This window comes from Hermetia illucens, chromosome 3, assembly GCF_905115235.1.
Source record: "Hermetia illucens chromosome 3, iHerIll2.2.curated.20191125, whole genome shotgun sequence".
Taxonomy (NCBI): domain Eukaryota; kingdom Metazoa; phylum Arthropoda; class Insecta; order Diptera; family Stratiomyidae; genus Hermetia; species Hermetia illucens.
Window position 1 is genome coordinate 71,412,792 of NC_051851.1, and position 15,741 is coordinate 71,428,532.

Here is a 15,741-nt window from a genome sequence, read left to right on the forward strand (position 1 = left end):
TTGGACGCATCAGACCTCAGATTTTTAGTGGTGATGTACTACAGTTGTAGCAGGTAGGGCATAGTGTAAAATGTACCACTACTGTCTCTGTGTTCAGAGGTTGATACTTTTTTCATAGATACATACACAAATTATTTTCAGATCCAGACGTGAAGAAGTATGGAAAGCTTGGGAGAGTGCAGGTCCTGCGCTTTTCAGTGCCAGAAGTCCATTTTCAGAAAACACGCGAATTCGACAGAAATCGAAACTGATGGCATATTAACGATGATGGTGCCTGGTCCGGAGTTTTACCGCAACCACTAAAGGAGAAGAAAGAAATCGTTACCGGATTCCCCGTTTGATTATTATATACGATTGTGATTCAAAAGGGTTTATTTCACCTTTTATGTAACTTGAAAATGTTGTACAGTACGGGTGTGAAAACTAGAATCATAAACATAAAAATGTTATCGTATATATTCATTATCTTATCCTACACGGGAATACAACATCCTTTTTGAAAAGAACTACACTAGCAACTATGATTTACTTTATTAAGTGTCATTAAGTATAGATTTCTTGTCTAATGTCTGAATCATTTCCCAATGCTGTACTGCAAAAAAACAACAGAAAGGAAATAAACGAACGTCAAATTGTGCCCTACATAGACAAATAATCATATTTCCCGATAAAATTCAATTGGACGACGAGCAAATCATTAATTCTAGTTTTAAAGTAAATTCTTCACGGACAACAATATAGAATTTCGCAAGTATTCACTAAAGTATAATTGCTTACAAGTACGATTCAGCTAAAATTTTAAGTATTTTAAATAAATTCCCAAAGTTTTTCATTTAATTGAAATGAACTAAAAACGTATAATATTATCACAAAACTAAAAATGCTGAGATATCAGCTCACATCCTTCGCTAGTTTATCATCTTCTCTCCACAATAAAAGATTTAACGTCCATGGGACAGAAGTGTATATCGTCGGCGGTAACTTTCCCATTTTTACTCAAAAACGTCAGCTTAGATGAGAATATGTTGTTGTCATCATTTAAATTCAGCAGTCTTTTGATATTTGCCTAGAAAATCGGAAGGAACTTGTTAGCAACGCAATGTGTAATATTTTTGTTGAACATTACCCGTCCCACTCGGCTTCCACTATCCGCACATTCTTCTAGATTTGTTCTATGTACAACTAATCCCAGATGTCCTTGCATATCTCCCTTATCACCATATTTCAGTGGCAAACTTCGTACTATTCCTACTTCAAAGTCTACGTCGAGAGGTTCATGTTCGTCACCGAATGACCCTTTTACCCCCGACCAATCGTTATCGTTCCATACAAATTTATCGATGGGATGCAGTAGAGTTTGTAACTCCCGATACGATTGAAGCGTAAGTAGTCCGCCTGGATACTCAGCCTGTTTTCTACTGCAACCTTCCAAATTTTCTAATAATAACCGGAAGATGTGGATAACTGGTTGATTATCTAGAACACCTTGTCCTAAGCCGCGTTCATCGTCCTGATCTAGACGACGCTCTTGCATTATCTCAATCTGGCCAGATTGCAGAGAGGCGCCACCCAGTGGCTGACCACTTAGAATGGTGAATCGGATATTTTCATCTTCGATATACGTGCTTGCAGAAATTGGGTAGTAATTGGCTTGTAGTGGTAACTTTTGGAAATAGTTTCGCTTTATCATCTGCATCAATGTTAAAATTAAATTAAATTTAATTGAAAAGGGAGGATAAGAAGTCAGATTATTACCTGTAAACCATTCAAGTCAGTGTAAAACACATTCCGACTGTTAATGTTCGTTGAAATTCTCATCGCAATTTCAGTGTTCCCCATATTTCCAATGTCGACATTGTTTCGAATCTCCACAGCCTCGCCACGCAGAATTGTTTTATGAACAGCGAATGGTAGTCCGGTTGTTATACTGGATTCCAGTACACCTTGACAAATTAGCACTGTAGGAGCTCCTAGTATCATATGCTCTGCTGGTCCGTCCGGCAAGAACAAATAAGCACCACTTGAAGCCGGATGTCTTCTCGTACCATATTTTAAGAACTCCAAATGCATTGGGACAGTCTGTGCATTTGCCCCGGCTGACATAGATTTCAGTAATCCAAATTGACTGAAGGATGCGCTTGGTCCATCACCGACTCGTAGTGTTATTTCGCGGGGAGTTGTGAATTCGGGCGGGAGTGGATAGTCGCCAATGTTTACCGAAAATGGTTCTGTTGTTAAAATGGTGATGTTTGCGAAGGTAGCACCGCTAAACAAAGGGGAGGGAAATTTAAAATGCTATAAACTATTAGTGGAGAAGCGGAGGAAGAGGCTTACGTGTTGGGCTCATTTGGTGATACAGAATGAACAATATAAGTTGCCATCCCTAAAGGTGGGACTTTGACTTTGAAGAGCAAAGCAAACTTAGTATTGGAAGCTTGGGGATGGGTATTGCTTTGATACGATTTGTGCCACGACCATACCGGACTCACTTGTGATTGAATTTTTTTATTTTCGAAATCCGTAACCTGAAAAATAAAAAAGATTTGGCCATCAATATGTATGTGGATTCTGAGCTTCCAGTCTATTTTACTTCGTAATACTATACATTTACATAATCAAGAAATACTTCCGCGTCACGTATTGGATATACATTTCACTTTCGGTATTCTTTGCTTTTTTAAGTGAAACCTGGTGGCTCATGTTGTGGAAAACATTTTCAAAGAGAAAGCCATCAAACTCAATAGCAATCAACCCTCGTCCTTGGCTCTGAAACGGATAGAACCAAGTAAATGTCCACAATCGCCATTACCCGAGTATGTTATATATTACAAAGAGCTCTACGATAGGCTGGACGCTCTTGGCGATGAGCAGGATATATATGAGCAAACCCAAAGTCAACGTTAACCTGACCCTCAAAGGAAAGATTGTGGGATCATCTAAGTGAATATCAATACAAGAATTTTCTCATCGGCCAATACTACTCAACCCTACAATATACATTCGATAGGGGAAGTTATTGAAATCGAGCATTAATTTGCTTTCCGTCCTCTAAGTCCGTCAACAGCCCCTATATATTGAAGTTGTGGAATCTTATCAATTGGGTTACATAGGAAAAAATAGTTTCTTATGGAGTGTTCGATGGAAAAAATTGCAACATATATTGCTAAAATCATGAATTCAGAATGCATTGTTGTTTTCCCGGAGCTTTATGTTTTATCTGACTGATTTTATTTTAAAGCTCTATCTATTCCTAATAGTTTTTTAATTACTCTACAGTACCTACCTTCACATAAGGCGTAGACACATAAAATTCGACTAATTCTTCACGCCATTGCGGTAATGAATTATGGAAAACAACATGCTTTGTGGGCAACTGATCGGCAATAATGATTGTCGTTCGGCTATCGTCTGGTCCCGGCCATCGTGATTCATCCAAATGGAAATAAGTGTATTTGTAATCCGGTTCATAAGCCTGCGAAGAATAAATTTTCCATCAATGAAATGACACTAAATTAACATAATGTGCTCATGCTTACACTTGATTTCGTTAACAGCCTATATGCAGCCTGCTGCATAATAAATTTACATGATTTCACAGCGTAATTCATCATTCGCGCATAATCACGAACTACATGATTTTTCGCTGTGCCAGTAATGCCGTCGTGATGTTGAAACAGTGACAATGCTCGTGTAGCATTTGCTAGTAAGTCCTCAAATCCCAAATTGTCATCCCATTTATTCCACGAATACATCATTTCTGCTGATCGTATGTAGTGTAGAAGAATACGATCCATTCGCTTGTGATACGGCCGGGAGGTATAATATCCACTCCAATAGTGATCGTCACGATCCGCATATGTGAAAAAGTCACCGCTCAAAGACGGGAACTCTGTTAACTGTTTGTCCCGATGAACTGACTCGAAGTATTCCTGAAGGGTAGCGAATTTAGCTTCTACAAATAAGCTAGGCTCGTTGTTCATATAATCGAAGAGTTTCTCATAGTTTTTCCGTTGCGACTCCCATTCTGTACTTTGTGTGAACCGAAAATCATCTCCCAACGGAATCAAAACGGAGCGAGTTTTGTATAGTGTAGACTTCTTTCGCCATTGATCAAGGATTAGCTCAGCTCTGTATAAGTGAAGAGAATTATTGACAATCAATTTTGAACGGAATACAAAAACGCTAGTATGCTGAAGCATTACCTCTTTGCAACATTTGTATCTGTAATGACTTGAGGAGCAATTCTCCATGGACATGTTAATCCAAAGCCGGGGAGACGCTTAAAGTCAAACTGACAACAAATTTTGGGATCAGGACCACAAGTATGCGGAATATCGTACGAGTAAAAAGGCATCATATGAGTAAAAACATCAGTTTGTCCGGAATCATCTGCGATTTACGACAGTAAAAAACCAATAAATTTTCACTAATTACTTCCTAAAATTACCCCAAACTTGTCTCCATCTAAACTCTAGTTGCTTCTCAAGTGCCAAGCGTTTCTTTATAGAGTAATGCGTCCTTTGTATAAGTATATCCTCAATTCCAGCGCTCTTAAGAATGTATGGCATCGTTGAACTATGGCCAAAAGGATCGATGGCCCAGGAGGTTTTGGGCGTTACGTTCAAGTATTGCTTCAGCCAATTTTGACCTTCGGCTAATTGTATTGCGATGCTGAGCCAGTGAGAGTTCGCTTCGTCCGGCATAACCCAACCACCTGTTACAAACTCCAGTTGGCCATTTTTGACTAGCCTAGAATATTACTGTATTAATTTCAAATTGTATCAAAGATAGCCATCACTTACTTTTTCACTATTTCTGTAGAATTCTTGGACAAAGATTCATACCATCGGGAAAAGTACGATATTTCGGCCCAAATGAATTTCATGTCTGGATTTTCGTTTAAATGTCTTAACATATTATATAGAATATTTTTTGTATCGTGTTCGTAGTAATCATCGAATGTTTTTATCCAGCCTAAAATCGGAATGTCGTAATAAGGACCAAGAGGAGTAGAACGAAATTTTTACCTGGATCATTATGTGAATGAGGAACAACGAATACTTTTAGTTTATGGTGTTTATTGAACTCCATAGGGTCATATTTAACATCCCAGCCTTGTTTCCAAGCACCACCATCGATATTATCAAACTTCAACTCTTTGTAGACATCCAGCATCTAGAATGAGTTGATATTGCCACCCAATCTATCTAAATGCAATTCAGACTAAGAGGTTTACATTACCTGAATGTCAGGAGGAACCATTTCAGCACCAATTGAACACTTCTGATACTCATCTGCATTGATGACCATATCCTTAAACATGTCGTTTTTATTCAAGCTGGCCTTCGGTTCCGCTATTTGACTTTCACTTTCTTTCTGGTCATTTGGACCACCATTGACATTGAGGTGATCAATTTGACGTCGGATGTCGAGGACTTCTTTGCCATGTTGGTAGAGTCCATTTTCTAGCAGCTTTAATTTATTCTCGATATTATTCAAATTCTGTTTAAAATTTAGATAAAAGAATACATAAAAACAATTAACACAACATAAAACGGACATAACAAACACAACACAAGGAGGATGTAAAAATAAACATAAAACGGAGAGTTTGATAATGAACATACAAAGTAGATCCATTCTGATATGGAGCCGGTAACAAAGTTGCTTTCATAGCCCTTTTACTTTAATACCATATGAAGAGTACCTCTGTATTTGCAATGGAAATGGTAAATATTAATTTTTATTTAACTATACCCTCCATCTCCTTCACGTTATTTGCATCACACGTTGGTCCCAAGCCCAGAAAATAAAGGGGGATAGGGGGTTTAAGGCAGCGCACTTTTTACTATTCTCAGTAATAAAAATAAAACGCAGAGATCAGAGTAAGAGATAAATAAAGTATAATTGGACTTACTCCACTGCGCTAAATCCTGGATCATTCATCATTCTTGATGGCGGGTCCCACGACAGACCGATCAAGAGAACATATTCATTCATCATCATATTCATTACCGTTACAGAAATGATCATTACATTGACTAAAAATTCCATGGAAATGCTAGAGTGTCCCGCCGAGAAATGGCCAAAGGTTACATCAAGAACCCTGGATCATTACATGGCGTGAGGACGTCTGAGCTACATAAATCTGTTTTTCTCAGTGATAGCTCAGAGGAAATTGCAAGAAGCGCATCGATATCAGCGCTCTAGAAGAAACTGGTGGTGGCGGTGTGCGCATACACAGTAAAAGTGGCTATAAACTTCTCTACTTTGGAAGCCCGCGATCAACATGGTGTCGGCATTAAAAAAGCGAAGAGATGTGATGACCGCCTGATGAAGCTCCCCATTATCTTAGCTGATCACACGACACATTTTTTTACAGCCTATGGACCAAACAGGTCGACCCGATGAAAAAAACCTTCTGACCCCTCGATATGCCTGTCGACGACTATGTCGTTACAGAGTGATCTTAATGGTCATGTGAGCGAAAAGACAGGCGGCAACAGTTGCCATCGGGGAAAAGCATTTGGAAACAGTACTTATCAGACGCGTCCATTTTCTCACCGTCACTTACAACCGTTCCGTATCATACCTTAATATCGAACGTTGATTGCTCTCCTGCGAACCAATTACCGTTAAAACAAGTGCCTCACCGTAAATTAAAAAGTGGCGATATCGTGAGAAAAGAGAAACAAGTCGGGAAACCGGAAGCTGGACGCTTCAGGTACGAAAGGTTTTGTGTATTTCTTAGTACGTAGCACGTAATATATGCATATATTATGTGAGAATATCCACTTTCGGATGATATTGACATTCATAGTTTTGAATTTGCAAAGAAGCGACAACTTTGAAGTATTATAACTTTGTTAGTAATAGTGCGATTCCCACCAAACTTGGTAAGATCATGCTCTATGTTATATCCTATATTGCTGCGAAATTTCGCAGTCCTAGCATGAACTTAAGGGGGGTTTTGCAGCGCATTACTAAAAATTATAGTGATATACTATTATTAACTTGATTTGTGCAGATATCAGTGTGGAAGGTATTTCGGAGCCCAGGCACCATATAGTGGCAGCCTCTTGATTTTTTGCAGATTTTTCGGTTGGGTAGTTTCTGAGAATGGCCCCCGTAAAGGAATGGTCACTTTCAACCCCCCGCCCTCCCCAACTTTTCAACAAATGTCAAAACTAAGACCGTCTTCGAAAAGTGCTAACCGAGACCTTTAATTTGATACCCCACATGACTATATTTGATGAAAAAAAAATTTACACCCCCCTTTTGCTTGTATGGGGACCCCCCCTTAAATTCATCATTAAAGGATGTAACTCACTGTATGCGTGAGCGTTCACAGTTCCCAGCTTTCCACCAAATTTGGTGTCAATCGCTGCAACCGTCTCCGAGAAAAATGCGTGTGACGGACAGACAGACAGACAGACGGACAGACAGACAGTAAACCGATTTTAATAAGGTTTTGTGTTTACACAAAACCTTAAAAATGATCACGCTTACGTGACTATCGATCATTACCAAAGTCGAAGAAAAATGGAATCAAGCTAAAATGCGGTCCATTAAACGAGGTACTTGGCTTCAAAATGATGATTGCTATTTTTATAAATTTGTAGGAATGTGATTAGAGCAAAGAAAGCGATCGATAAGCGAGCTGTCCTCCGAAAATCTTTATACTCTGGATATTCGGGTGCGGTGAGAAAGATCTGCAGCGAGTTGTCAAAAGCTGGCAACAACGCACACAGGATATCGAACACTTCTGTTGCGTTAATCACAAGAATGTTGCTTAGCTTACTGATCAACGAGCCGCGACGTATCGTTATGGATGGTATGATACTCCGCCCAGATTTCAATGAAAAATTTACCCATCCTTCACTTCCACAAGCGCATCGACATTTGGAGCAATTCGACCTGCCAGCGCCACTGAACTCGTGGGGGCAATTAAATTGAGCTCTGGAATGCGCTGAGCTTCGACTCAACATGCTGGCTCAGTGAGTTCTGCTATCGGATTCTTAAGGAGAGTAGAACACCATTTGACTGGCAAGCAAACACGACCGCTCTAATATGGAAAAAGAAACGCTGCCAAGCGAATGTTCAAATTATTCAATCGGTTGATATCTCATACCATGTATGGTAGATATTCGAACGCATTCTTGACACACGATATCGTACAAACATCCATCAACCATGCCGGGTTTGTCAAGAACTGCGTAACTACTGACGCCAACGCCGTGAGAAACATCGCCCTTTCTGCATTGCATTTCTAGCTTTAGAGAAGGTGAACACGTAGTGGCAAAGGAACTTTGTGATCAAAGCATTAATGAATATTTCAAATTCAAAATTTATGGTTTTGTGTGCTAGCCAACCATCAAAGACAATGACGGCGTCTCGCGGTGTATGTGTGTGTATAGTGGGGGAGAAACTACAGCTTCTGAGCACTCAGGCCGTGTTGGCCCATTGTACTCGCCACCCCCGTCTAACGGAATATTCCGGATTCGTTAACGTATCGCAGGATTTCCGTTATATGCCCAGCTAGTGAATTATGGCCTGTCAGAATGCCCACAATACACCTGCAAGCCCTCCTGCTTTTCGACAGGATAAACTTTGCGGTACGTATGTTCGGTTCTGACAGGAAAAGTTTGATGTGTGGAGCAGCATTTAGGCTCTGCCACCTGTCATTATGGGAAACTTGTTCCCAGTTTTTGAAAACAGATTTAGCCAATGCTACTGATACCCCAATTGCTGGCTCCGGTCCCGGCGTAGGGGAGATTGATCCCTCTTTCGCTAAAGCGTCCGAGATTTCATTTCCCTCTATGCCACAGTGACCAGGTATCCAGAGTAGTTCGACCGTATTGAATCTAGACATAGAGTTCAAACGGTTTCTGCATTCCTGAACGATTTTCGAGGTGATCAAAGGACTGCTCAATGCACTCAGTGCAGCTTGACTGTCCGTCTCGCGGTAATGAAAGCAAAGATACTGTGTTGGAATAGTGACGTTACATGCCATGATCACATCGGAAGTGGACATGTAATTTGTTAAAATTGGCTGATTGATGGGAAATAGCTAAAAGACCGACCGAAAAACGCCTTGATGTGAAAGATGAGATTTGCGAGTCTCTTAGACCCAGATCCTATGACCGAGAAAAATGACGCAATCGATCAAGATGAGCTGACCTCTCTACTGGACCGGACCAAAATTAAAGAAGCAGAATATCATTTAATTATACTGTCTACATGTATGAGGCAACAGAACACGGTCTAGTTTTGGCTATTTGTGGTTTGATCTGTCTTATTGTAAATATCTTAACTTATTGTAAATATCTCTGATTTAAGCGGAGCAGCGCACATTTCTTCAACTCGAAGGTATTATGTACGTAGTAGGTTTAGAAATTATTTTTTGTTTGTAAGAAATATAGGGGTTGAAAAAAATAGTGTCATTCCTGCATAATATTAGTTGCAAAATTTTGCTTTCACGGATTCTTTTACGAAATTCAAGGCTTTATTGTAAAAAAACCTGGTTACACGATTCTGACTCAAATTATTTTTTATCACCAACGTGTTGAAAAACTGATAATTGTTTTTTGCGATACACGAATCGATTCAATTTGTTTACTTCTTGATAAAAACAGAACCGGTGGTTAGGTAGGTTGTATGCTATTGATGGAAACAAGTAATAATGAAACGGCAACAGAACAAATGCGCTGGGGGGTGATAATTACAGTGTTTGAAAAATGAGAAATTTTGCATAACAATTATGGAGGCTTGGCAGAAATTTGCAGTACGTACGGCGAAAGTGCTCTATTAGAACATGTTACATGGAAATTGTTCACTTAATATCGTTCTCGCACTTTTTATATTAAAGATGTATCATGGGCTGAGTGTCGAAAAAGCTAATTAAGGTATTTTTAAAAAAGCGGAGCAAATTAGGCATATCAGCAATATTTCCACTTTAGCATTGAGCGCGGGAAGCATGACGAACTGAGTTAACAATCGTTGTACGCTGGAAAAGAATAAGATCGGGCCAATATTGATACGTGTTATAAGTGTTAATCAAAAGTGAATCATGTACAAGAATGGAAAGCTTTAACTCGTGGTCAAGGGATGGTAAGCACCCAAAAGCAATGTTGTCGAAAGGAGGAAAATGACATGGACCTCATACAATTTTTGTTAAAATTTCTGTATTCCGGGCCCTTAAGAAAGATGCGGAGCCGAGTAAAGCTCAGTGCCTCGGGTTTAAAAGATTTTGTGTATTTGTTATGTAAGAATAGTTGAGTATCCTATATGTACATGTTACGTGTTAGGATGCAATTCAACCAAAACAGACAAATTTGAATCATTAGTACTTTGTTAACAATAGTTGGATTTCCACCAAACTTCCCAGCATGGTACTCTACATTATAATCTATTTTACTTAAAAAAATTGTTAGGCTTCTAGCATGATCTTAATGCACTAGTATCGCGATTTTTTTATCGATCGATTTTTACTTTTTTCCCAGTAGTTTTAGTACGCATATATTGTCGGCTTTGCGGTGTAAAAAGATGAAGGGAGAGTCGCAATGGCTGAAAAAGCTACGACTGCTGCGTCGAAGCAAGCCTCTTTGGCCAAAAAGCGGCGCAACAAGAGGAAGAGCGGGAGTATTCCGATCCAAAGTGATAAACTGTAAATGGCACAATTCGATTTTTTTAAAAATATCACATAAATGAATGGTAATGGCGTTTTTCTCGAATTTACCCTTTTTCAAGCTTCGATCAGTGATTCTCGGAATTCATTCAATCGATTTCAATAAATCTTGATGGGTTTTATTTATTAGGGTGTTCCCCGTTAAAATTTACCAGAACATAACCAAAAATAGAAAAACGATTGATGACAACGAAAAAATACTAGTATTTTCTACATTCGATTCGATAGAATATAGTCTCAAGAATCATTTCTCCAAATTTCAAATCGAAACTCGCAATAGTTTTTTCAGGAAGCCAATATCCTCCCACGTTGACATTTAGGGGGGGTCCCCATACATGTAAAAGGGGGGTGTAAAATTTTTTTTCACCAAATATAGTCATGTGGGGTATCAAATAAAACGTCTCGATTGGTACTTTTCGAAACCGGTCTCTTAGTTTTGAGATTTGTTAAAAAGGCGGGGAGTGGGAGGGGTGCAAACTGATGATTTCTTTAGCGGAGCCATTCTCAGAAACTGCCCACCCAAAAAATCTGAAAAAAGTCAGGAAGCTGCATCTATACGGTACCCAAAATACTCTCCATATCGATATCTGTTCAAACTAAGTTAATAATAGTATATTACCGTATTTTTGGGAAAATTGAGTAATTGAGTAAATTGAGTAAAACCCCCCTGAAGTTCATGTCAGAGTTATAAAAGTTGGTAGTGGTATAAAATATAATATGAAGCATATTATCTCCAAGTTTGATCAAAATCATACTATTAGTAACAAAGTTACAGTAGCTCAAAGTTGCCTTACCGTGTAAATTTACAACCCGAAGTACTAAATCTGATATGCTAAATGCATATTCTTAACGGGCTACGTATAAATGGGATAGTTCTACACTCAAATATACTCACACAAGAAACAAACAAAACCTTTCATACCTGAAGCGCCCAGCTTCCAGTTTCCCGACTTGTTTCACATTGTTCACACCTCAGAACGAGACCTATTTTGCTTTTTGTTGAGTCCTCACTTCTCTGCGTTTCAGCCAAAGTCAGAAATAAGATAATTTTCGGAAAGTACTAATTGAGCCCTTTTGTCTGATGACCATATTCTGTGAAAAAAATGTTGCTCCCGCCTCTCGCATATATGGAGAGCCTCCCTTAATCCTAACGCAATGATGCTACTTGTTGCATGTAAAGGAACCACAGAATACACGCTCTCACAACATTTTTGTGATATTCAGTTCCATCGTTTCCGAATAAATCGAATGTGATAGACGGACAGATAGGTAGACAGACATTGAATCGATTTCAATAGGGTTTTGTTTTATACAAAACCTTAAAATCATAGAGAATAATTAACAATTTGAAGAAAATCCTACAATTACTAACAAAGTTATAATATTCTATATATTATATACATACAGTAATAAACATGAATGCCACAATAAAGTAAAGAGGCCGATATACTGCGGCTTTCTGCTACGATAATCTAGCGCTCTATCTACTGAGCCACCCGGACGAATTAAAAAAAATGAGTTTTTAATGTCCAAAAAATTATTAAAACGCGCTAATTATTGGAAAAGGATCATTTTCAGCGATGAAATGAAGGCTAATTATATAGGTCCTGATGGGTAGTCAACTTTTCCACTGCAGAAAAGAGGCAAACTTTAATCCATAATATACTCAACATGGAATGGGTCATTGTTAAGAAAAAGAAGAACAATGGCTTGGAATATAGACAAGTACATCTACCTTAATATATTAAGAATCATCACATTTTTCATTGCATGCTGGCGAATACCCACAGCAGCAGGTGGCAATGACGGAAAAATTTATTAAGGATTGGATTTTAGAAGAAAATATTGAATGTAGTGATTAGACAGCGTAAAGTCCAGACCTAGGCTCGCTTGAAAATTTGTGGAATGACATCAAGGCAAAAAATCAAATTGGAATGAATTATGGGGAAGGTATATAGGAAGCAAGGACTTAGATTTTTTTGACTAGATGTCAATAACTAATAGAGTTGCAATTTGTGCCCTTGTTTTCATTTTTTATAGCATACAATTGTTTCAGTTGACACTCTTGATATACTTAGATAGCACCAAGTTGTACTTTGGCAGCCATTTGTCGATTTTCAGTTGTCGAACAGATGGCTGTGTGCTGGGGAGCTCTTTGCTAAGACGGAGGGATTCATGTGTGCCATTCAGGATGGCGTGGTTGCCACCCGAGCTAATGAAAGAGCGAGTGGAGATCGACCAGTGCAGAATATGTGGTTCAGCGCTAGAGACGTTGGACTACCTCATTTCTGGCTGCACTGTAATGACACTGGTGCTACACACCAACGGGCATAATGCTGTATGTAAGGTGATTTATCAAAACGTTGCATACAAGCATGGGCTGATTACAGGAGCATGTCCGGTTTACCGATATAAGCCGCAAGCAGTACTTGATAGTTCTGCTCACAGCATGTATATGGACCGGCAAATTCTAGCTGATCGCCACATAACGCACAACAAGCCTGTACTGTTAGTTGACAAGACGGATCACTCCGTGGACGTGGAGAAGAAGGTGAACTATGAGCCACTGGCTCCGGAAATCAATTAAATTTGGCTTATAAAGAAAGTGGCTGTAGTTCAGCTTTAGGTACCTAAATTCCTCACGGCTTCCCTTAATATCCTGGGACTCTCACAGTCTGGTCCAAACAATGTAAAAATACACCATTCTGCATACGTGCCCGATGTTGCGGAAAGTTGTTGACGGATTCTCCCACTAACCTACTACCGGCCACCAACGCACCTTAACGAAAGGGAGATCCTCTCTTTTCAAACAAAGGAGCCTCGACCTGGTTGGTTTATACCACGAGGAACCCGGCAACGAAAACGAACTAAAGATTTACGCATTTTCCCAAGGAACGATATTCTGCGACCAGCAGTTATTCAAGAAAATTTAAAAATTTTTCAAGACGCTAGCGCCATGCTCATAAGCATGCATTTTGACGCAATTACAATTAAATTCCCTTCGAAGAACGTTCCGTTCGCTGGATTAATGATTCTACGATAACGAGTGGAACCCTTTTCCTGCGACGTTTTCGATGAACACCTCTCAACCCACACATTTGGTGGAAAATTATGATGCATTCAGACATTCTAATTATATTCTTGTATACCTAATAATTAACAATTGAAGCAAGGACTCTAAAGCACATAAAGTAGAACATTATTTACACATTTGAACATAAAATCATACGATGAATCTTTGAGTCGATTAAAAATGGAGCAGATTGGTGAATTCAATGCAATGAATTGTATGAAGTTTCTACCGATCCACATGCATTGCAGACCAGTATAACAAATGGATAACAGGTGAGTTCTTCAAAGGATAGCTGATCGATCCGTAGAAGAAGTTTGTTGATCCTGTTAAAATGCCAAAAGAAAACTTTTTAATGTTCCCATCAGAAGTGCCAAAATTTGATTTGAGTTGGCACACACGATTAAAGAAATCGCAATATCCTCCAGAAAATTGGGTTTAGCACTAAAGAAGTGGATGTAGAAAAGTTTCCCCATTTGCATGCTATTGACGTGTGTATGCTACCGCTCTAATCTTAAGCATTTAACCCTTCTGGGAGGATAGCTGCATCTCAACTAAGTGTAGCGAGAATTACCTACATTTCGTTGTTTGCAAACTTTCTTGGCATTATTTGTTGTAATTGTTTAATACTCGCAGTTGCGACATGCACTCCAGCCAGAGCTGTGTTTACATTCTGTAAAACCGCTGGGTAAGCATAAACCTACATGAAGCAACTGAAGAGCACTCAACAGTCGTGCCCTATATCCGGTGAGTGGTCTCATACTCGCGACGGTGCAAGAAACCATAAAAACTTTGCCGACACCCAACCTCATTCTCGTTCAATCAATCAAAAATTTTCTAGCCAACCAGGCATCTCTGCTAGATTGATCCCGATAGAACTGATAATGTGTATGATAACCATGGAAAAAACAAAGAAACTCCCAAAATGTCGAATAATCTGTACCTGTTTATCAGCCGGAATCGAAAAGTTAATTAGTAGGTACAGGAACAGAAAGAAAGAAATTGAAATCAAACACAGAATCAGAGCGAATCTTCGCCTTATTCGCAACATTTTCACTGTTTCACGGGCAAATACTTTTCACAGATTACGATCAATTACTACACGTTCCCACCAGGGCGACTACATAAATTTCACTGATAATTTTTCCGTATCAAATTACCACCGGCACAAAGTCACAACAAGACACATCGTCAATTATTTACAAAGAACACGTGATATTACATAAATTTTAGATGCACAGCTGTTGTAACAAGTGGCCGAAATAAATATGCGGCTCCACAATAACATTTAATGCATAGACATTTGTAAATCTTCTAAAATTATAAGAACATGTTCACTGACCCCGCCAACGACGACATTTCTACACCAAAAACTAAACAAATTTCCGAAATGAGGAGAAACGTCAAGAATCGGATGAAGTCGTGATTCTAAAGCGTTACCAGAAGTGATAGTTGTCAAGAGGTGAAGTTATGATTAAAGTACGTGGTGAGTAAGAATTCTGCCATGGAAACAGTCGTTATCAAGTTTTAAATAAAAAATTTACTATTCGTTTTGCAAATAGAAGTTAAGTTGGTAGTATAGTATGACGATTTTATAGGATCGATTTTTTTCTTTACATATTTCGATATGATTTGAATGGGTTTAGAAACACAAGATAACGTTCCTGAACGCTTTTAACTGGGCAAAAGTCAGCCATGGCTGGATCAAGTTGACTCAGTGGTCGCCTTGGGTAACTATTAGACAACTATTGTGCTGTGAAGAAATATGAACTGCGGACGCTGAACCTGGCAAGAGGTATAAACTGCATCCACCCATATGCAATGGAACAAAACAATGGGATATATACCTCAGGTGGCAGACCAGTTGTACTGGAAAATCCACCCTCTCAGGAGGTCGGTCTTACGTACCTTTAATTGCATTTGACTGACCCTTTCAGAAGGAGTTCGAGGTTAATAAAATCACCACCATCGACCAAAAACGTAA

General features: G+C 39.0%; 1 protein-coding gene across 2 annotated transcripts; it reads right to left on the reverse strand.

Moving 5' to 3' along the window:
* Window positions 1–354: 354 nt before the first annotated feature.
* LOC119651272 (alpha-mannosidase 2) lies at window positions 355–15,142 on the reverse strand. 2 transcript variants are annotated; one of them, XM_038054777.1, is made up of 12 exons: window positions 14,701–15,142; window positions 5,242–5,472; window positions 5,028–5,175; window positions 4,803–4,974; window positions 4,448–4,749; window positions 4,203–4,389; window positions 3,537–4,128; window positions 3,284–3,472; window positions 2,335–2,525; window positions 1,756–2,266; window positions 1,127–1,690; window positions 355–1,066 (listed from the first exon to the last, which is right to left on the reverse strand). In XM_038054777.1, exons 1-12 carry the CDS (start codon window positions 14,806–14,808, stop codon window positions 917–919), a joined length of 3,345 nt encoding a protein of 1,114 aa, XP_037910705.1. In that variant the 5' UTR covers window positions 14,809–15,142; the 3' UTR covers window positions 355–916. The 2 variants fall into 2 exon arrangements, with proteins under 2 accessions (XP_037910705.1, XP_037910704.1); XM_038054776.1 differs by having other exon boundaries at window positions 5,242–5,502.
* Between the last annotated feature and the right edge of the window lie 599 nt (window positions 15,143–15,741).